Consider the following 22,590-nt stretch of genomic DNA (forward strand, 5'->3'; position numbering starts at 1 on the left):
ACTAAAGTTCAGACCGGGGAAGAGAGCAGAAAGCAAGGCTTCCTCTGGAGTCTTTCAAAGGAAGGGAAGATCTCAACTACTCATCCTGGCAAGAAGGCGCCAGTTTGAGCCAAGTGGAAGGTGGGACATCAGTGGGACATCACAAGAACGTTTGGCCTGCTGAGTTACTGACTGCAGAGCCAGTGCCGGTGGGCTGGAGACCAGGGACTACTCTCTGCAAGGAGACATAAGAGTGGTCCCTGTGGAGAGTCATCCTAGACCTTTGGAGCAAGATGCTGTTTAGAAGAAGCACCTCACGAGGCAGAGGTGGGGTAGATTGGGGCAAGTGGGGTGGAGCTGAAGTGGAATCTCTGACAGAGAAGACAGAACTTTCAGGAAAAGCAGTTTGTTTCTTAACACATCAAACGAGGCCGTTTGCCCAGGCCAGCAAGATTCTCAGACAGGCTTACAAAAAGGGAAGATCTGCTGCTAAAAAGGCCTTTAGGTATTTGTATTTGAAACTCCTGCAGTCAGAATTTAAAGACAGAGCAATCGTGCAGCCAAAAGCCAATGTGTCGGTAATACTTAAAAGGATCTTTGACGTCGTATCCCACCCACATAATGGCCTTTCCCCACAGCAGAAGGGTTAAATATACCTCTGCGAGATGAAGGAAAGGGGGAAATCTCACTATTGTGCCTCTTGTTTGCTGCTGGATACGCTTTATTCTGAGAGTATTGTGCAGTTACCTGGCAGGGCTCGGAGCGCAGCTGAATGAGCCAGGAAAGCTGCCAGGGAGGTGGGAAATCTCCAAGTCTCTGTGCTTGCTCCAGGGCTTGTTCCACCGTGGCACGATTACAAACACACCCCTGTAGAATCCGCTGCACTGCTGGTTTTGGAAACACAAATTTTCAGGGTCTATTTTCATTATGAATTTTGCTCAGCGCTCCAATTAATGCTGACAGGAACCACACGCATCCTGAGAGAAGCACAGGCTGTTTTTTCTCCCAGGTAGAAGAATTCCATTCAGATGGCCCATGCTTAAAGACAGGATGAGTGCCTCAAGCATGCGACTTGCAGACTTACTACGGTTGTCTGAGTCTTTGAAGTCACCATTCTTCACTGTTTAGTGATAGGAATCGGTTTATTATTGCGTTATAGATTAATCTACAGATTGATAGATAGACAAAATGTAAATCTCCATCAGAGTATTCACAGTAAGGATGGGGAATTAGAGCCGAGGAGCCTATCATCTTGCCTGGGTCCTGCCAGTGCTCACGACGGTGGCCATGCAAAGGCGACCTGTAACTCGCAGCAAGAATTCAAATATCAGGGAGCGAGCAATGGAAAAGGGGAGCCAGCAGATGAGAACCACAAGGTTTGATTTGAGCTGGCCCTCTTAAATCTTTAATCACACATGCATAGTCTCTTTTTGCATAAATTATTTTGCATATTCTTTACATAATTTTGCATAAAGTGGAAAAGGACTTTGTGCATTAAGACACGGCAGCTCCCAGGTTCTTATTCAGCAAGGGGTCTCGGGGAACGGCTTAAGAGAGAGAAAGGGACAGCACGCAGAAATGACCACAATGACAAGAACCGGCTGATGGGAAGGATACGGGGATGAGATTATTAGACAGTTCAAGAAATTATGGTTATTGATTATGGGTATTCCTTTCAAAAGCCAAACACTGTAACATTACCAGCAGAAACCACTCACATATGCTGCTCTTCACATTTCTGGAATTAAACCTTCCCTGATTCACCTGGAGGATTTGCTGGCTGAGCAGCAGACCAGACTGACAACGCATCACACCCCGGCTCCAGCAGACGCTGAACACAAGCCCTGAAGCAAATGACACCTTTAAACCACAGAGGGTGTATGGAGGCAAAACACATCTAGAACGACTCAACAATTTTGGAGGCTACATATATTTACTTCTTCTCTTCCCAGGCCATCCAGAAGAAAAAAGCTGAAACCCCCGCGTTCCTGCGGTGGCCAGGCTGGCTGGTCTAACTGGACGGGGGATCACACGAGCTTTACTCTGTCAAACTAAGCCTCCACTGCCCAATTCCAGGTAGCAAAAGCAATGCTACAGTTTTTATGAGTAATTCTTTTCTGCAATACCAGTTTGAGGGATTACTATAGAAATATGAGGAATTGAAAGCCTCTCTTTTGTAAGGAGAACAGAAAGGCTGGCTTGTCTAAACACAGGCTGAGAAGAGAATGATTACTCAGACAAGTGAGAAGGAAAGGAGAAAACAACGATCCAGGCTAAATAATATTCGCATCATGAATCCATGGACAGAAACTGGTTGTAGTAAAATGAAAGCTGGAATAAGATTTTGCTACAGCCTTCCAAGAGGAGCTTCAGGGCCGCCTTAAATTTCTAAGATTAAGCCTCATCCCTGTGCCAAAGAGATTTATACCAATATGATACGATACGATATGTGGTGGCTTGGTTTCCCGACCCAGGATGTCCCTCTTGTCTTTATTTCCTTGGAGATTTAACAGAGTGGATTCCCGCAGGGCCGCACAGTAGCAGTGCACGCTGTCAGGCAGAAGACAATGTGCTACTTCAAATCTGGTGACATGTGGCTGGAATTTAAATGACACGCTGCAGTTTTAGAAGGTTCTTAAAACTCCCTTCAAAAGTCAGGCTGCAGGATTTAAACCATATCGGAGAGAGGGTTATCAGAAACGAAAGATCTCAAAATAACTGCTTACTTGGAATTCTTTAAGTGTAAGCACGCTTCCATGCCAGTTAGTTGGCACATCCAGTGAAGATTTTCTGGCATTTTGGTTTTCCCTTAAGCAATGGTTACACCCCACCTCAAATTCGCTTGCAGCTTTATCCCAATCCAGTACTGCCCACGGTGTCCTCCTAACAGAAGGCACACACCTTATAAACAGCCATTCACCTTAGAGGTGTTTGTGCTTGAAGTAGGAAGGAATATTCCACTTCCATTATTTCTGCGTACAGGGGAATTCCTGGGTTACAACTCCCCAGCAGTTTGATGTGGAGTTGACTTTTCACGGTAACTGTAACAAAAATGACACGTATCTTGTGAAATAAAGGACTTTATGAAGAAAATGACAATAAACTCTGTACTCTGAGGAACTGCAGAGAGCAAACAAACCACCGGGCTGCCCCACCCTCAGCAGGCTGCGGAGAGCAGAACCCCCAAAGCCACTTTCTGTGTCTGCGGCTTAGGATCCTCGCTGGTGGGGTTTATTCACATTCATTCAGACAACAAAGCAATTTCCAGGGGAGATAAAGAAGTCAGATGATTACCAATGTCATTACAGAGATAAACCCACATTTTTGAGCTTGAAAACCAGAATCCCAAATGCAGGTTTAGGAAAGCTCCTGCCAGGCACAGTTTCCTTGTCCCAAGCTCAGAGCCTCCTCCTAAGCCCTAGAACAACAAAACTGCCGTTCCGGGGTTTTACTGAAACAGAGCAACAAACACACACAAAAAAACCCCAAATTCCATTCAAATCTCAAGTTATGGAAACATAATGAACAGGCATTTTCAGTCTGTTTTCCCATCAAAACAATGAACCATGGAAACAGATTTCGCTTGAAACAGTACTGCTCTCTCCTGCCTTTTCCGTTTGTTCCACCCACAACCTGTTGGTTGATTTGAGGAGTCATCCAGATCTGATAAATCCACGGACCAGGCGGTTAGAGGGGCACACGCCGCCGTCCCTGCCACCTCAGCCACAGCAGAGCGAGTCCCGATGAACGGATAAACACCCCTCAGAACAGGAAAATGACGTTTTGAACCTGCATCATATTAGATATTGCGGTCACTCGAATGAGACCTGAATGCATAGGAAGATAACATTTTTATTAATACTAGTGCTCACCAACTACTGCTCTGATGTCTCGGTATAAATTAGTTTTTCAGTAAAATATTAGTTCTATGTATGCTTAAGTAATTGCAAATCCCCCGGGAGTACTTCAGGCATTTGTGTAGGATACAATGCAGCCACAAGTTAATTCCTGCAGAAATAATTCATCGGCTCTAAGAGGAGAGACGCTCATAAAGGACTGGAGCCGCGGGGGATGCAGAGGGGCATCGCACCTGCCTCCCGCTTTGAGCCTCGGAGCTGGGACGCAGCTGTCTGCACAACCGGTCGGGCACCTCAAAGCAGGTTTCACAGCAGAGAACACATGGAGTGGTGCGAGATCTGTCGCCGACCAACAATTGCATTTCCTTTTTTAAACACCCCCTGTCCTCTCTTGGCTGGCTCAGAGCGGCAGCCTATCCCCGTTCCAGCTGGAGGGTGAGATCTACATTCCTAAACCATTTCTCATATTTTTTTGCCTTACAGTAGGAGAGACAGACAACGTGGTTCTTAATTGGTTTTTGTCTTGTCATATGAACTTCGGTTAATAACGCAGAATTTGAACCACAAAGTGTGTGGAAAAGTTTTCTCTCTCCTCTCTAATTTACAGGAGTGGAAGTTGCTGCCTGGATGGATAAGAGATACAGAAAAAAAAATTCAACCGTACTTGAATTCTTTCCTTTTTGTATGCCACTTCCAGTAAATACTTGTGAGATACTACAGAACCTCTATTTTAGATTTGTGAACTTGCAACGCAGCCAACATGAAGAAAGGAATTCCAAGTATCCCAAGCCCTTGCTTTCCCTGGCAGAATTAAAAGAACTCTTTAGGTTTCAAGAGAAAATTACACCAGAGGGGACCTCTTTAACCACAACCTTTATTTCTTCCGGCAAAGTGAGGATGAGCAGATGCCAGTGGCACTGCCTGATTGTTAACAGGTAGGAGAACCATTAATTTTCAGTGAAAACGTTACCTGCTGAAGCTAAAAAGAACACCGCAGACCCGACGGCACCACCGCCATGCAGTGCACAGTGGGAGAATGGGGGCTGAGGCTTTGTCACCAGACACATGACCGAACTCCAATTGAAGCGCAGCCTAATTGGGTTTTCGGTCCTCAGGATCCTGGTTTCACAAGCCCTTCGCAGCGGGGAGAGGAAAACCGCGGGATGGGAGTTCACCCAAAGCGCGCAACCGCAGCTGCAGGGAGCGTCCCCGGCTGAGGGCACCGTCCTCATTAAGCAAAGCTTCTGCCAAGGCTCATCAGCCAGCTCGGAGCTGTGGCCGTGTCTCGCCCCAGCGCAGATTCCAACAGTTTTCATTGAATATTGTGACTGCCACTACTTTCTGTGCTGAGTCAGCACTTCCTGAGCAGCCTTGTGACGGGGCTCTAAAGCCGCCCGGCGAAGGTCCGCTCAGAGGGGCCGCTCTGTGAGTGGATGCAAGAGGAATTTATGCAGGGAGGAAAGGAAAAGGAATACAGGGCAGAGAAATAAAGCTGAGAAGGCAGGAAAGAAAAATGGAAGCGCCACCTGAATCACAAAATGGAAGGTCAGGAAGAGATTTTTAGCCCTGGTCTGCGCACCAAAAGTCCCCCGAGGCAAATTAATTCTTATTTTCCTCAGCAGTGCCCAACTTGCCTAACATGTACTTTATAAACAACTTACTGTTCCTGAAAGCACTCTGAAGCTACAAAATGCTTATTAATAAAGATTAGACCAGATATGACGGGGGGGCAAAAAAGAGCGAGGAAAGAGAAACTTAGAAGAATAATTAGAATAATGTGGAAAAGATTATCGGCTGATTTGAGCTGTGGGGCAGGAATAAGAGAAAAGCCAAACAAAACAGATGCAGAAAAATGTAATAGTAAAATCCTTCCGGCCAAACCTGTCGACAAGAAATGACCACAAAGAGGTGCGTAGGTAACCTCCTTGTGAGCTTTGATTACTCATGATAAAGGGCTGCTTTCCTAATCCGAATTCATTTTCAAGACCAGCAGATTAACAAGAAGGGATCACTATCAAGCTGAGTCTTCAGATAATAATCTCTGCTAGCTCTAAATAATCAGTGAAAGAGGAGCATAAAAGGAACCATAATCATTTCCTTTTAATGCTGTTGATGGGGAAGATGCAGAGAGGTAGCACAGAAAGGTGCGAGAATGCTGCTGTATATTCATGACTACTGTTTTTAATGCCAAAATAAAAACAGCCAAATAAAAAAGTAAGCTTATTTATTTTACCCTACAATGTTATGCACATACAGAATTATTCAAGATAAGAGAAAATTATTGGTTGTCTATCCACCAGGTTGAATCAGATTAAAACACTGGATGAATTTTAAGCAGAACTGTTCCTACACACACACTTATTTCAGTAGACGTTAATTCACTTAGAGAGAATTGAGCTAAAAGCACAAGACTTACTGGATTCTCAGTAATGAGCCCCCCGAATTAAGCTCTGCTGTGGTTCATGACTACTTTTCAGATTTGCTTAAGCTCTAGAAGTCACCTTCTTTTGCCAAACACCGCACACCCAGCACTCACCTGCTGTGGCTGCGTTTACGGCTGTCAGCTCCGTTCCTGCCAAAGCCAGACAGGCACGGCAAGGACTGGAGCCCCCACATTTCAATGCATGTACATAGATCTCCATACATACATACAAACACGCAGTTCCCTGTGTTTTACTGAGAAAGAGAAACTCCAATCTATAAAATTCACACTTTTAGCGATGTAAATTTAAATCATAAAACAAAAAGGAAAGCTTGGCAAATATTCCACCTTACAGCATCCGAGGAAGTTAAGAAGTAAGAGTGAACGTACTGCCCACCTTACACAAAGAAACACCAGAAATGTGTGACAAACACTACAAAAACATACTGGACATCGTCCAAATCTATGCATCTTCAATGGATATCCTCTCAGCCATAGAATCATAGAATCACAGAATGGTTTGGGCTGGAAGGGACCTCAAAGCCCATCCATTTCCACCCCTGCCATGGGCAGGGACACCCACTGGATCAGGGGCTCCGAGCCCCATCCAACCTGGCCTGGAACCCCTCCAGGGATGGGGCAGCCCCCACTGCTCTGGGCACCCTGGGCCAGGGCCTCCCCACCCTCAGCTATAAGAAATTCCTCCTTACGTCCAGTCTAAATCTGCCCCTCTCCAGTTTACACCTATTCCCTCTCCTCCTGTCACTACCTCGGCCTTAGTAAAAAGTCCCCCCAGGTTCTTGTAGCCCCTTCAGGTACTGGAGGAACCAGGGAACTTCAGGTACATAAAGATCTCCTGCCCCACGTTTGCACAAACCTCATGACCTCCCCCTCATGACTGTCTGCCTTTTTATTTAATTTATACTTTTTTTTTTTTAAAGGAATGCTGTTAGTTTTAGAGAGTTTAGACAACTTGGGATGTCACCTTTTTCGGAATTCTCATTTGTCAGTGCGTTTTCTTTCCTGCAGTAGGAACACAACCTACCAGACTGTCCAGCAACTCACCACTTGAGTCAGTGGTTAAACACGCCTGAGCAAGAGCAGCTGGCAATCTCCTGCGTTTCTAGGTGATTCTGTAAGATCACTGCTCATGCTGGTATGAAGATAAATCTCCTCTCTCTGACACAGAGGGAAAAGAGAACCAGGCAGTGAGAAGCCTTCCAACTCCACATGTCTGCAAGACAAACTCAGCAAATCTTGTTTGCTCCCTCAGATTTATTAGGTATTATTTACAAGAATTGTGTGCCACTGCCGCCTGCCCCGTGATGGTTTCTACCCGGCTGAGCACTGCCGGTGACGCCAGCCCGCTAGCAGGCCAGGGGAGAAAAGCCATTCTAATCAGCTAGAACAACACAGGAACGACAGACACACGGATTTTCAAGTGTGGCATAAGAACGACCATTAAAATATTACTGCCATCAGTAATTTCACCCCCAAATCAAATGAAACCTAAAACCAAAATAAAACGAAAACCACAATAAATACAATCACAAATGAAAGTAATTTTGAGCTTGAATACAACTGTACTCTAAAAATACCACAGACTCATAGAATCGCTTGGATGGAAAAAAACTTTCCATTGAGTCCAACTGTACCCATCCACGACTGAACCATCCCCGAGCTCCTCACCTGCCCGGCTTTTAAACCTCTCCAGGGACAGGGACTCCACCACCTCCCTGGGCAGCCTCTGCCAGGGCCCGAGAGCCCTTCCAGTGAAGAAATTTTTCCTAACAACTAATCTGAACCTGCCCTGGCGCAGCTTGAGGCCATTCCCTCTCATCCTATCACCTGCCACTTGGGAGAAGAGCCCAGCACCCACCTCACCACACTTTCCTTTCAGGAGCTGTGGAGAGTGATGAGGTCTCCCCTCGGCCTCCTTTTCTCCAGGCTGAGCAGCCCCAGGGCCCTCAGCCGCCTCTCACAAGGTTTGTGCTCCAGCCGCTCCCCAGCTCCGTTCCTCTTCTCTGGACAAATTCCCACCCCTCAATGTAGTGAGGGGCCCAAAAGTGAACGGAGGATTTGAGGTGCAGCCTCACCAATGTGCAAATCGAAAGGAAGTGACCGACACAGGAGTTTGTCCTTGCGAAGAACAATGAATCACTGCCACCACCACCACCACTGCCAGAGTGCCTGATCCTTCCCTCAGTGCCCACCGCCAGCGCCATCCCCTGCCCATCTCCCTCCTTCTCCAACAAGTTTCTATAATCCATGAGCTGGGGAACACGTACATGGACTCTGTTCCTGGCAACAACTCTGCTGCTACACGTGCCACACGCGCTGGCAGGATGCACCGCGTCCCTGCCAGGATCTGTTGGGCACAGCTGTCCACGGATGCTCCCTGAAATGTCTGCCGGGTGTCACGCTCCCAAGGTCAGTGCTCGGAACTGAACACTCACTTGTTTCTTACTTGATGCAAAAGCATTACCTATAATGTATATTACAATGTAATTAATAGATATCATGATATAATACATATTACAATATAACACATATTACATATATATTACCTATAACTATTATTCCCTGAGCAAAAGCTGCTGTGGTGCTTTATCCAATCAGACGGCTTGCCAGCTAGTTTATGATTAATTCCAATCTTAATTCCAATTCCCCCTTGTTGTTTTTTCCCCTTCTAACATCCGAAGATGGTACCTTGTCCTATTTTTGCAATCTCTTTTTTTTAAGATTGATTTATGGCAGTAATTTTCTTCCATCTGCATATCCATGAAAACCTGGGATCCGGCAGCAGAGCATAAGCTTACCCTAAAAATAAGGTGGCTTCATCAAAAATGAAGAACGCTCCTGGTGAGCAACGAGTGCATTGCACAGAGCACAACGAGGACCTATGGCACATGGCAGCCCCGCACCGTTCTAGACCTATTTTTATCCTTAGCAAGCAGATAAACGATGACTCTTGGTTTTTAAGTCTCTAAAGGACGAAACAAAATTCACCTTGGAGTAGGGTAAATACCATGTATGAGACGAGACAGACAATAGGTTTCTCTATGGGAATCCTTTTTCTTATTCTGATCCTTCTGTGGGTTCCTCTTAATTCAAATTAAAGAATCACAACTGCTTTTTACATTTGCGCTATTAACTCACTGGATCAGTAACAAAGAATTCATAACTTCCTTTAGGGAAAGTAGGAAAAAGTGATCCACCAGTATCTATAGAGAGGCTTTATGAGTTGTATACGTTGGTTTGGTTTTTTTGGGTATGTCCTATGGGTAAAGCAGAAATAATGATCCAGACAGGTTTTTAAACACCACCACCTGGGTACTGGTAATAAAGTCAACACAGAAGTGCTAATCTAAAAGCTATTAATACGACTTACTTTTTTAATGGAACTGGAATGTAAACTCCATTTATAGGTTTGCCTACGAATATGGGAAAAAAGAGATTTAGAGTAAGCGCATAATAATAACATAATTATATCATTAAATCCACAGGGACAGAGGGAAGAGTGAAGACAGGAAGCAAGGAGAGCCCGATCCACGCTGCTCTGTTTCTACTTACTCTACACGCGCTGGGCAGACCCGGATGGTATTTCTGACAGTTATTACTAAAGAACCTTATTCCTTTGGCAAGAACTGGTGTCTCCAGCTATGCTGTGACATCGCTGCAGTCCGCCCTGCCTGGTCCCTTCGGACAGAGGACCAGCTGCAAGGAAAGAAGCAGGCGTTCACGTTAGTCCGAGCACAGGGAAGCAGCTCAGGTGCGTTACCACCGGAGATGATACAGAGCTGCAGGATCGTGGTCTTTGTATCCCCAAAGTTTCCTTCCTTCCTGTTTCTTTTTATTCATTCCATCGTACTCCTCCAAATTTTTCCTTTCCACCATCTAAGCAAGCCAGCCCTTTCCACCTGCTCTGCAAACCTTCTGTGTTTCCCAGCGTTCTGACCTCCAGGGAACTGCAAAAGGGTTCAGAGAGGAAAATAACTCAGAGCCGGGAAAAGAGGCAGAAACACCTGAGAAGCCTCAATGCAGCAACAGGCTCCTCCGCAGCTCTGTGCCGGAACTGCAAAGTAAACAGGGGATCACAGGGCATCTCCCTCCCATCTCAAAGCAGAAAGCGATACCGGCTGCTTCGCTTTGCAAAAGCAGCAAACGTATTCCCATGTCAATGGCCTTTGGGGCTGTCGCCACTCTCCCTCCCTGGAGAAGGAGGCGACACTACTTTGTTGCACAGAGAAAAGGGAGGATTGACCTTAGACTGTTTGCATACGAACCTCAGCCACTCACTTGGACTTCTAAAACTGTATTTTTTGTCTGTTGTACTGACCTAAATACTGCAATGTTTGGTTTACAAACATGTGAAGGGAAAACTGGTTTTGCCCTTGCCCTACATTTTCCTTCCTCTCCCCAGTTTAGCATCTCTAAAGTATTTCCTTCCCCCATATTACAGAAACTACTTTTCCACATAAAATATTTTGGTCATTTGCTGGAATTTATGGGCTTCGCATCCTATTGCTTAAATGGTCAATATTGAACCAATGTATTTACACTAAATAAATGTTTTGCTATTAAAAAAAACATTTAAAATCCTACTGCTTTGATTAATGTTTGTAAGGCTATTTTTTAAAAGATATTGGTTGACAAAAGACACTGGTTGACAAGGAAAAATGTTGTTGCAATGGTTTATAATTTATAAAATAGAGAAAAACTCACCTCTTGTGACATTCATTTTCATTCCACTGCCTTTTGTTCCATCAGACTATTCCCTCTGCACACCTGCTCTCTATCTCCATTTGTCTGATTAATTATCCTCACTTCTTCTCTACAGGCTTTGACAAGTTCCTCTGCCTTCTTCAGCTTTATCCCCATGTTTTACCTTGCGTGGCTTAAACCTCCACCCTAGATGTACAGGCTCTTTCAAATGAAGCGACACAGAAACTATGAATAAACAGTCTTAAATAAATTAACGATAAACAGAAAAACATGTTGACTACACACCAGTTATTGGAGCATTTATAAATTAAGCAGTTTTCAGAGCAGCAGCTGGCCAAGGGGTTTAGGTTTCCATGTGATAATGTCCTCCCATGGAGAAACAGCCGTATTCTAAGAGGCCTTTATGACAGCATTATACAGATTATTTCCCTTAGATAACACAGCTAGGAATTATAGAATCATAGAGTGGTTTGGGTTGGAAGGGACCTCAAAGCCCATCCAGTCCCACCCCTGCCATGGGCAGGGACACCTCCCACTGGATCAGGGGCTCCAAGCCCCATCCAACCTGGCCTGGAACCCCTCCAGGGATGGGGCAGCCCCCACTGCTCTGGGCACCCTGGGCCAGGGCCTCCCACCCTCACAGGAGAACATTTCTTCCCGATACATCATCTAAACCTTCACCGAGCTGGCTCCAAGGGGTCCTTGAGACGTTACAGTAGTGAGGACGCAGACGGGCTGGCACTGAATGTGCCTCTGTGACATCCAGCCTTGTGCTCAGCTTCCTTCTCTGCCACAAATTCATGTAACCTTTCCAAGTCATTCAGTATCTCCAAAATCAGAGCTGTCTCACCGTTCTACCTTCTCCATTCCATAACACTGGTCAGGATTTGAGCATGATTATGGGCTGGGCGACTCCGAAAAGGCACAGAGCATATCTGGCAGCACAGAGAGGCAGAGACAGAGCAGGTATCACACATCCGTGTGAGGAACATCTCTTTGTCAAAGAGGCAGAGAGGGCAAAGCAGGGAAGTACTTAAAACTAATTTTGCCCAAAGATTTGACAAGCAATTGCAGCGTCTTTCCCTTCCCACAGATCTAAACCGACCTGCACTTCTTAAAAGCCCCCATGAGTCTTTCACTCTGGGGCGTTTGGCTATCTTTAAAACTGATCCTTTTTTTACCTTAACAAACAATCAAATCACGTGTGCGGGTACGGTGAGACGTGGGTGTCCTGATAGAAGATTTGGCCTCACATGTCCCACCTCCCGCTATTCCTTCCCCCCCCAAGCATGTTATTACTGCCTCTGAGTCATTTCATTGATCCGCAGAGGAGGCTAGAAAACAAGCGAATAAATACCCTGCTTCACAACCTTCTGCCGGCACTGTTTACTGCTCCGTTAATGAATGAACAGCTCCAAACCAGAATTATCCTAACTGGGGACATTCAAAGGGCCATTATCTCCTCTCTGTCAATAGCTGCTGGTCTGTGGGGATGACACGCCGTGGTCAGAGGGTGATCTCGAGCGCCCGCTCCCAATGACAGTGTAAATAGGACAGAAAGTCCAGGAAAACAGTGGAAAGGAACTTAGATGTGAATCAAAATGAAGAGCACAGGAGTCTGTGCACACCTTTCCTAATAAAAAAAACATTTTAAAGGGTGTGAGAAACATGGAAGAGCTGGGATGCCAGACCCAAGAGCCTGCCCCCGGCAGCACAAGGTCAGATCTCTCATACGCACCGTGCTGGAACTCAGCACATGCTCCGAGTCCCGCAGCTCACCCTGAGCGCATGGATTGGGCTCTTCATTTAGCATGAATATGGCAGGGAGCTGCCCGAGACGTCCTGCTCCTCCCCCGGGCTGTCAGGGTGAGCCTATCTCTAGTGACACGAATCAAGATAGAAGATGAAGGACTAAATGAGAAACAAATTACCGTCGCCTCAGTTTTGCCCTCCAATGCAGGAATTACCGGAATTCAAGGTCTAACTTGTGCCATCGAGGGTTTTACTCTCCCTTGCAGTCTTGCAGCTGCAGAGACAGACAGATGAGCTGATGCTCAGTGCAGCCCATGCTTCATCCCAACACCTTTTGGATTCACAGAATCAACGTTTTCTGGCCTCTCTCAAAAGCATACACGGAGTTAAACCTGATGACTATTATTTCCATAAAGGTGTTTTTAATGAGTCCCTTTCAACTTTCAAGTACAGTTTTTTTGCAGTTTCTTAACAAAGCCACTATCAAATGCCCCCAGATAGCATTTAAAAAACATTCAGATTACTACAATTTATTTTCAAAATAAAGGACGACAGTACATCTGATTCTGCGCTTTCTATACCTCATTCCTTTTTGTTGCTCAGATTTTGGAATTCAGTCTAACATTTATACTTCTGCACATTGGCGCACGGCTGAGCACACTCCTCTCTGATCTGCTTTCAAAGAGAATCTATTAATTTCTATATCAAGGAGGGCTGACGTTCAACCCCTGAGCTAAACATACAGTCCAAAGGAACATGAAATTCAGCATTTGGCCATTCCCTGGTGATTTCTTTCCCTTCTTCTGGGACAGCACCTGGTACACGGCTCCATCACACCAGAGCTGTATTTCTGCTTTGGTGACAACTGCTCGCATGAGGTTTTGTCCCTATTCCAGATGAGAATATGTTGTCCACGCTGCCTGGGCTGGACAGAAAGCCCGGACACCACTGGTCAACGATGCTGCCACAACACACTGAAAACACTGTCCAGTGGTGGATGGAAAGAACTGACAGACACGGAACCAGATCACACTGACTGGCAGCGAGAGCCTTCCCTAATGATGCTGTGGGACTCAAACAAAAGTGAACTTGACAGTAAAAATTCAGACTAAATTTTTGAGCCTTCATGGCAGAGTTTCTCTCTCCACATATGTAAATATGTATCTGATTTGTACTTCCCAATAGAAAACTTTTGGGCCACCACACTTGAATATTTCATGGGTATTTAACTTTAGGATATTTAACTGCGAAGATGTAAGCAAGCGAAGTCACTCCACACAAATCCTCATCACACAACCACAAGACTAGTATGTCTTTAAAAGAAATCACTTTGGCAGACTTAGTTATTAGGTAATTAGGTATTAGATAATCAAATATTAGGAAACTTTCCTTCACCAAAAGGGTTCTCAGGCCCTGGCAGAGGCTGCCCAGGGAGCTGCTGGAGTCTCCACCCCTGGAGGGGTTTAAAAGCCAGGCAGATGAGGTGCTCAGTGGACAAGGACGGTTGGACTCAATGATCTCAAAGGTCTTTTCCAACCAAATGATTCTATGATTCTGATTAACAGAATTTTGAATTAAATTTCTCCTTTCACATAGGCAGCAGTTAATTCTAATCAAGCAGGTTCACGGTTTTCATGTGCCTGGATAGCGCTAATTAGATCCTTCCACATTATTACTTCAAGATATGTAATCACACAGCACAGAAATATCAATTTTCTTTTTAACAGATACAAACTTTCTTTTTAAATCTTCCCTGGAAATAATTGGCTGAAGTTGGGAACAAACCCTGCTCCAAAGGCAAACACACCATCTCAGGAAGAGAAAAGTTTCAGCTTAAAAGAATTGCTTTAAAATGGATTTGCTAAGCACTGAACACCACCACCATGCAGGTTTCATATAGAAATGAAGCAACTCTTGATATTAGACTGTAGCTGTGGGAAGAAGGCGTGATGCGCCTGTGAATGACTGTTTATGCGCTACGAAAGCAAACAACAGGAACAAACTAAAGTAATTGCTTATTACTACTGAGCTCCTGTTCGCCAGGCAGAGGATTATTGTAAGCTGAGACGACAGAACCTCCGAGCAATAGCACCAGATGCCTTATGACACAGAGCCGTGTTGTTTTGGAGCTACTGATGCTTCCTAGACAGTTGTTCCAGGCTCCTCGAGAACCAGCTCAGAACCTGACTGTGCGCAGAATGACAAATTAATGGAGAAAACATGTGATAGTCCTATGAGTGCCAGCCAAGGCTGGAGCTGGATGCAGAGGATCTATTACGAAACAAGGAGGCAGACTCAGCTGAGTCACTTTAAATCAGGAAATTCAATTCCTTCCTACTCTTCAGATTTTAAATATCCTACAGCAAAAACTGCGATAGGAATTTTTCTTTTTATATTTAGAGAAGAACCTGCAATACTGCAGTCAATTCTCTCTAAAGGAAGTACTCATGACTTCCAAAAAGTGTAGAACACATCAATTGAACAAAATTAAGAAGAAAATCAAAGGATTTAAAAGGAAGAGAATTAGACCACCTCATTTTACTCTCTGTAGTTAAGGGATGGATTCCACACAAAGCCTTAAAAGCCAGGAGGAGGGAATAACAGTATTTCTGCTCTAAGCGGTTACTTCTCACCAAGGTGATGTGCAACCAGCACCAAGAGACTTGGGAATAACAGTTCCATGACCCAGGACACTGGCATGGTGCTTTCCAGAGCTGGAGAACAAGCCTTGCAAGAGGCAGCTGAGGGACCTGGGGTTGTTTAGTCTGGAGGAGGCTGAGGGGAGACCTTATCATCGTCTACAAATGCCAGAAAGGAGGACAGTGGTGAGGTGGGTGTCTTCTCCCAAGTGACAGATGATAAGACGACAGGAAATGGCCTCCAGTTGTGCCAGGGGAGGTTCAGGTTGGACATCAAGAAAGATTTCTTCATGAAAAGGCTCTCAGGCCCTGGCAGAGGCTGCCCAGGGCGGTGGTGGAGTCCCCACCCCTGGAGGGGTTTGAAAGCCGGGCAGACGAGGGGCTCAGGGATGGTTCTGTAGCGGACAGGGATGGGTGGGCTCAATGACCTCCAAGTTCCTTTCCAATCAAGCGATCCTATGATTCTATGAGTATCTATCTTTAGGGAAAGAGAATTATTTCTGGACTCCGGGACTGCTCTGGGTTGGGGCAGCAGTTAATATCCTAACTAGAATTTCCTTCATCATTTCTCAAGTCGTAGCATTTTTATTTTAAAAACCCCTAAGTCCTCCTCCCCCACCAGCACTTCTCCTCTAACACATTCCATTCTAATTTTAGACTTTTGAGAAGTTTCTTTCCAGATCAGCCCACTCTTTTTCGCATTTAAATAATTTTCAGGTTTTTTTAAGAGCTCAGCTTTAGCAGGTGTTTCAGTAGCTAAGCAATAAGAAAGCTCTTGAGAACAGCTTCCATGTTTCCCAAACGGATCAGCCTGGAAGTTTTAGGAGAACAATATTAGGCAAAATAACTATGCCAGTTAATTTCAGAACTAGAATATAACTCCTAAGACAAAAAAAGACAGGACACGCTCCCAAAAAGGAGCACTTCTGTGTGCTGTTAACAAACATTGAAGCTGCAGTAGGAAACAGTTGTTACACCGGCAACACTGGTAATTAACTCGAATGCGGTAAAATTCAACAGAAATAAATTTAGAAGCTTAACACGGAAGAAAATGATGGAACTCCTCCTTCTTTTGAATTATTCAGCTTCACTGCAGCCCCAGGGCCAAGAATGCTAAATGGTTTGCAACCACGCACTAAGTAAGTACCTTTCAGTGGGTAACAGTGGAAAAAACCCAGCACACGGCCATAGCATCATGGAATGGGTTGGATTGGAAGGGACCTTGAAGCTCATCAGTTCCAACTCCTGTCATGGTCAGGGACACCTCCCACCATCAACGCCGCAGGGAACTTACCAGTCACACAGCTAAAACATCTTAATCATCGGATCTGGAAGCTGAACTGAAGCAAAGTCAAGGTACTCATACACTATCTTCAAGCACCACTCATCCTCAGAGTAAAGACAGCCTGGCCCTTTCTGTCACCTCCAGCTATTTGGAAGCTGATTTTTTTTCTCTCCTTTGGCTCCTGGAAGCTAAAAACGCTGCAGTGCATCTCAGTGATTGCTTCTCTTCGCAGTCTCAAGTAGCATGAGGAGACCCACTGACGATGGAGGAGACTCACTCAATGGTGCCTCTGTTGGAGCAGATCTACGCGATCTCAGCACCTGCTAGATTCACAAGGCAGGAAACTTTGAAATATGTTTAACGCTAGGCATCGCTCACAGATTCACCCATAGAGATGTTCATCTACAGCCACAGGGTTACCTTCCCTATTTCCCCAGAGTGCAGGATCACCGCTCCAGTGGTGAGAGAGACTAATCCACAGCTGGACCTACTCTGCTTTTTGTCTCTATAGAGTAGCACTCGTAGTAAAAACATAAGTTGGAGTAGAACCCATCAGCAGACATTTCTTATCCCATTCTTCAGCAGAACATTTTGTCCCCCATCTCTACTCCCTCTGCCCTGTTAAATTCTTCTAACCATACACACATTAAAAAAATAATCCTAGTTTTAAAGCTACACTTAATATTGAAAAAGCATTTTCTTACCCAGTACAAAGATTTCAGGGAAACATTTCTTCAGTAAATATTATTATTATTATTTAGGATTGCTCTAACCTCAATTTTCCAGGTGTGAGCTGCGTTTAAACTTGTACCTGAAGTAAACTTGCTTGTAAGCTTGGAAGAATTTTTTAACACTATCTTTCTTTCTTTCAGGTTTCGAGTACGTGTTCTCTGTCTTCCAAGCTTGCTTCCTCATTTCCATCATGTTTGGGCTCTCTGAAAGAGAATTAGCTTTGCTCACGCTCACCTGTGCCAGCGGCACTGCCGAGAGCGGCCAGGCAAAGGGGAAATACTGGAACCCAGGAGAAAGACAACTCTGGTATTCCCACAAACCCTCTGAAAAACAGGTACTCTGGGAGAAAGGAGTTCTCCTACATGGAAATTCATCCCCTGCTCGCCTTCGCTCCCTACCCCTGTGGTTTGTTAGGGAGTGTGAAAGGGCTGGGGGGCATCCTCAAGGACAAATTTTCCTCCCTTGAGCACAGAGGAGCTGGCTCCATGCTTAGGCTGAGCACGCAAACTTATCAAAGCAGCCGGGCACAGATTAACACCCCTTCCCTACCTTTAACCCAGCTTTAAAACAGCACATGTGCCTCAGATGACGTGCAAGTAATTAAAAGCTTCAGTTCTCTCCTCCTCACCAAATCTTCCTTCTCTCAAAGCGCCTTTGTCTGAACCATGGGTGAAGTCTGAACAGAAAAGAGGACGGGGAAATTAGATCAAACTGAGTCTGAAGCATTCTCATTATCCCTCACGTCAGCAGCAGTTGCCTAATTGGGCCTCCCGACTCTGGGCAGTGAAGTGTTAAGGGAAAAGCAGCCCCAGGACTGCACGCTGGGCTCTGACAAACAGCCACACACAGAAGTGGAACAAGAGCTTACCAGGAATGTTGGTTTTTAACTGTACCACATCAAAAAAAAGGTTCACCACATGGCACGTGTGGTCAAAGAGGTGCAGGAGTGCGCGGCTCTCCGACACGGGCAGGGGAGGGGCAGGTTTGGCCTCTGTGCACACCTGTGCGCGCATGGAGAAAGCGCCCGTGAGAGTCAGCGGGCAAGAAAGTGTCTGTGCGAGAGGAGAACGGTGCGGAGAAACAAGGGGAGGCAGCGGCCCAGAAGCGATCGCTATGAAAGGGAATGGGGGTGGGGAATTGTGCACAGCTCTTTTTTAGCTTCTGCTGTAAAAAACAAATAGACCTTTTAATCTGTGTGCTCCTTCGAGCCTTCTCTATTGACCATTCATGTCTTCTTTCCCTTCCCGGCTCTTTACCTCCTCTATACAGCTGATGAATATGCAAATGCATAAGAGGGCTATAATAGCCCGTCCTTTCTAAAACCAGGCTATAAATCTGGATCCGAAGCAGCAGCTTCTAAAGAGACTATTGTACTGTATGGCTGGAGGGAGAGGCAAGACCCCGCCACTGCCACACCAGAGGTCTTTATTGCGCTGTGAACGCATCCCGAGCCAGCAGCCAGGAAAGCAGGCTCTCCTGCAAACCACACCGGGAACCTCATCCCAGGCTCCTGTCGGGGCACTGCACGTGGTACCCACAGTCTGTGGCAACAGCAGTGCCAGGAACACGGAGCCTGGGATGCCGGCCGATAGGGGTTCAGGGGATGCTGGATCCCAGCATCTCTGATGTAGGAGCACGGGGATGCGGCTAGGGATGCAGCGTTGGGTGGCGCTGCGGAGCCGGACAGACAGATGGACACACGGACACTGCCTGGGCATCCCAATTTGGACACACAGACACTGCCTAGGCTTCCCCTGTCCCGTGCAAACACATAGACCCTGCCTGGGCATCCCTTGCCCCACGCAGTTGGGGCTGGACAGACACGCAGACACTGCCCAAGCATTCCCCCGGCCCGGTGGAGCTCGGGCTGGATGGACACACAGACACTGCTGGGTGGGGACAGCCAGCGTGGCCTCAGCCCTAGCAGAATCCCACAGCTCCGTTGGACTCAGTCCTGGAAAACCAGACCGGCAGTCCCAGCACACCCCAGCAGGACGCTGTGCCATCACACAAGCAGTCTGGGGGTCCGTATGCCGTATGCCAGCAGCTCCGCAGCTCCCATTTCCTGCATAAAACAAGCACAACCCCTCCGTACAACACTGGCACGCACTTCCATGCCTGCCTTCCTCAGGATCCCACCGGGCTTTACAGTATTGCTGGATGTTGTCACTGCAGGGCAGAAGGCAAGAAGCGTTAGTCCAAATGTAATGACATGGCTTCCTCCTATTACGTAGATCCAGAGCTGACGGTGCTGTGCCCATGTGCATCAGCTCCATCCCTCCAGCTTCCAAACTGCAGTATGGCAAAGCCCGGGATACCACCGGAAGGAATCGGGTCCAGCTGTGCCTGACAGCTCCTCATGGAAAACTGCTTGGGAACAGAGAGGTGTCCTCAGGCTCCAGACGGAAATGACAAGCAAGACGGCACCAGCTGGAAACTGAGGGCTCCTGCGCAAACGCTGGGCAAGACAGAAGCACAGACGTGGGAAGCAACAGCCCCACCACTGCTCTCCCCAAGGCAGCCAGGACACCACCGTGCCACCCACGGGTCACTGCATTAACCGGGGCAGCGAGCGTGGGTCACCCCGATGGGGCACACCGATGGGAAGGTAGGAGCGATGTACATAGCACCCTCAAAAATTTGGATAAAGGGACAGAAACTTGGATTTGGCTCTAATCCCAACCACTGGACCTCGAACACATCACAACTCTTCATTTGTTGTATCATAGAATCACAGAAGGGTTTGGGTTGGAAGGGACCTCAAAGCCCATCCAGATCCACCCCCTGCCACAGGCAGGGACACCTCCCACTGGATCCGGTTGTTCAAAGCCCCATCCAACCTGGCCTGGAACCCCTCCAGGGATTTACAGGTAGGAAATAATACCTGCATAATTCATAGGAGTAATGGGATGAAAAACAAGACATACTATAATCGTAGAGATACCCAGACGTACACAAAACAATTTTAAAATACATATTTGCAGAGACTGATATTTAAAAACAAACCCTTGTAACCTTAAAAAATGCTCGAAGTTGGGCAGTCTTTGAATACAGGCATCATCAAACACTTTCCTTCTCCCTTTTCCCATCACCGTCAGCACAGATGGACCTTGCAAAGCAATGCAAACTCTGCAACATCTCCACGTAAGCAGGGATGACAGGAGGAAGGAATGTTGTCACACAATTTATTAAAATCAGTTTATAAAACCCTAGGACCTGTTCACAAAGAAGAACGGAGGTGTCACCCAACCCTTTGAAGATGGGCACAGGGATCCCCAGGCAAAGTCCAAAGCCTTGAGGTGCCCTTTGTTGGTGGGAACAAGACCTACATGGCAGTCAGATTTGGCAATTCAGATCTTCTCTGGAGCCTTGTTTTCCTTTTTGGCTTCTTCCAAACCTATCAACACACCAGTCTGTGGGCCTACCACAAAGCAGCTTCTGCCTGCACCACTAGAAGCACATCATTTTCATCCCAGACCCTGATAATACTTTCACAAATATTTGCTTCACCTCAACTAAAAAAAATCCCAAAATACAGTGAGAGAAAAAATGTTGATCACAAAGTAAAACAAATCAGCAAACCAAGGCCAGGATCCCATGAAGCAAGAATTGGAACAGGAAAAAAACAATGCGTGGATGTACTTAGAGGTAAATCTCTGTGAGGTGGCGAAAATCTTTGGATCCAGAAACACTGGCAAAACACTGCAAATAAAGGAGCACCCTCCTCCTGCCTGACCACACAAAACAAACCAACCCCAGCAGCCCAAAATCTGATCAGCACACCTTAGGATCAGGATCTGGTTACCAGAGGGATGCCGGCAGGCACCAGGGTCCAGTCAGAGAATGTGCATTCGCTGCTCCTTCCCAGATTTCAGGAGTCTCTCTTCCAGAGCAGTTTCTTGTACACGACTGCACGTCCAGCCGCACGCCCTAGAGACTGTGGATCCAAGAGGAACAGCAACATTCTCTGCAGGATACTTTCAACTAATTAAATCCTTATTATAACTTTTCACATAAGGTACCATTTAAATTAAAAACATTGCAAGAGAGGGATCCAACAGTGGCACCGACACGACACAATGGGTACATCGTTATCAAATGAAAACCCGTGACAAACTCGACTCTTCATGAGATTACATGAAGATTTTAGGAAAACAGAAATGTCTGGATGCTTTTTTCTGTAAGAGGAATAACTGTTTACAGTTTGGGTGATATCCTGTAATTATAGAGAGTAAGCTTGGAAATATTATTACCAATTCTAGCACAAAATGCGGCCCAGATGTGTCCATAATAGAACTGCACCCACGCTACTTGTACAGAGAGCAGTGACATTGCCCCCTCCTTGCAGGGTTGCTTCTCCATGGTCTCATCGCCTTTGTGGTACAGTTTATGTCGATCATACCCATTTATAATTGTTCCTTTTCAGTTTTACCCTCCACCCACAGGTCCTCGGCTTCTCTTCTCACTGGTTATTGCACCCCGGGGCTGCAGAAGAGGTGCCTGCCTGCTTCTGCTTCTTACGGCGTTTGTTCAGGAGGCGGTTGTTGGATGTTTTCAAGTCTTTGATTTTCACCTGATCATAGTCCACCCTCATGGTAGCCAAAGCGCTGGTCATCTCCTCCTGAAACCAAGGAATCAATTTATGGAAAGCGCAGAGGCAGGGAGCTCTCAGCCCCCCCACGCTCCCGCCAGCCAACAAACAGACGAAAAGGAACCCTCTGTCACACTGCGGCCAGCAGCCACTGAGCTCTTTCTGATGCACTGGACTATGACTAAAGGCTTCGTTCTGCTCATGGACTCGTTCGGGAGGAACTATTCACACAGCGTTTCACATGTGAGCACACGGGACCACACTCCGCTGCCCTGAATCCCATCATGTCTCCCGGCCCAGCATTTCTCACTGGCCTTCACCAGCTACTGAGCCCTGGCTTCTCCTACCCCAGTCCGAGCACCGCTTTCCTCGCTCCGTTACCAAACCCAGGCGGCAAGCAACCAGAAAAGCCCACACCGAGTTGTTTGTGCTTCAAATTCACACGTCTTCTTAGTTCAAATTAATATTTAAGAGCAGGTAAATTTTAAACTTTTTAATAAGGCCGTGAGCAAAAATCTGCTTAAGCAAATGAGTGTCTGCGCGCACAGTTCAGGGAAGGAAAACTGACTCAATATTACAGGAATGCTGGTGGCCCAAGGGAAAACCTC

The 22,590-nt window shown here is 46.3% G+C and overlaps 1 protein-coding gene and 1 long non-coding RNA gene across 4 annotated transcripts in view; both read right to left on the minus strand.

Moving 5' to 3' along the window:
- Positions 1 to 440: 440 nt before the first annotated feature.
- Positions 441 to 12,242, minus strand: LOC128853307 (uncharacterized). Its single transcript, XR_008451755.1, has 3 exons — positions 9,832 to 12,242; positions 9,650 to 9,692; positions 441 to 8,743 (listed from the first exon to the last, which is right to left on the minus strand). It is a non-coding gene; the product is annotated as an uncharacterized LOC128853307 (long non-coding RNA).
- An 8,349-nt stretch (positions 12,243 to 20,591) lies between these two features.
- The window catches only part of MAPKAPK3 (MAPK activated protein kinase 3), an 87,071-nt gene continuing 85,072 nt past the window's right edge, over positions 20,592 to 22,590 (minus strand). For 2 of the 3 annotated variants that reach the window (XM_054076113.1, XM_054076112.1), the window contains exon 11: positions 20,592 to 22,012. In XM_054076113.1, the coding sequence (XP_053932088.1) occupies positions 21,854 to 22,012 (159 nt within the window). In that variant the 3' untranslated portion in view covers positions 20,592 to 21,853. The remainder of the gene's footprint in view (positions 22,013 to 22,590) is intronic. The other variant, XM_054076111.1, reaches the window with a different exon arrangement.

This window comes from Cuculus canorus, chromosome 11, assembly GCF_017976375.1.
Source record: "Cuculus canorus isolate bCucCan1 chromosome 11, bCucCan1.pri, whole genome shotgun sequence".
Taxonomy (NCBI): domain Eukaryota; kingdom Metazoa; phylum Chordata; class Aves; order Cuculiformes; family Cuculidae; genus Cuculus; species Cuculus canorus.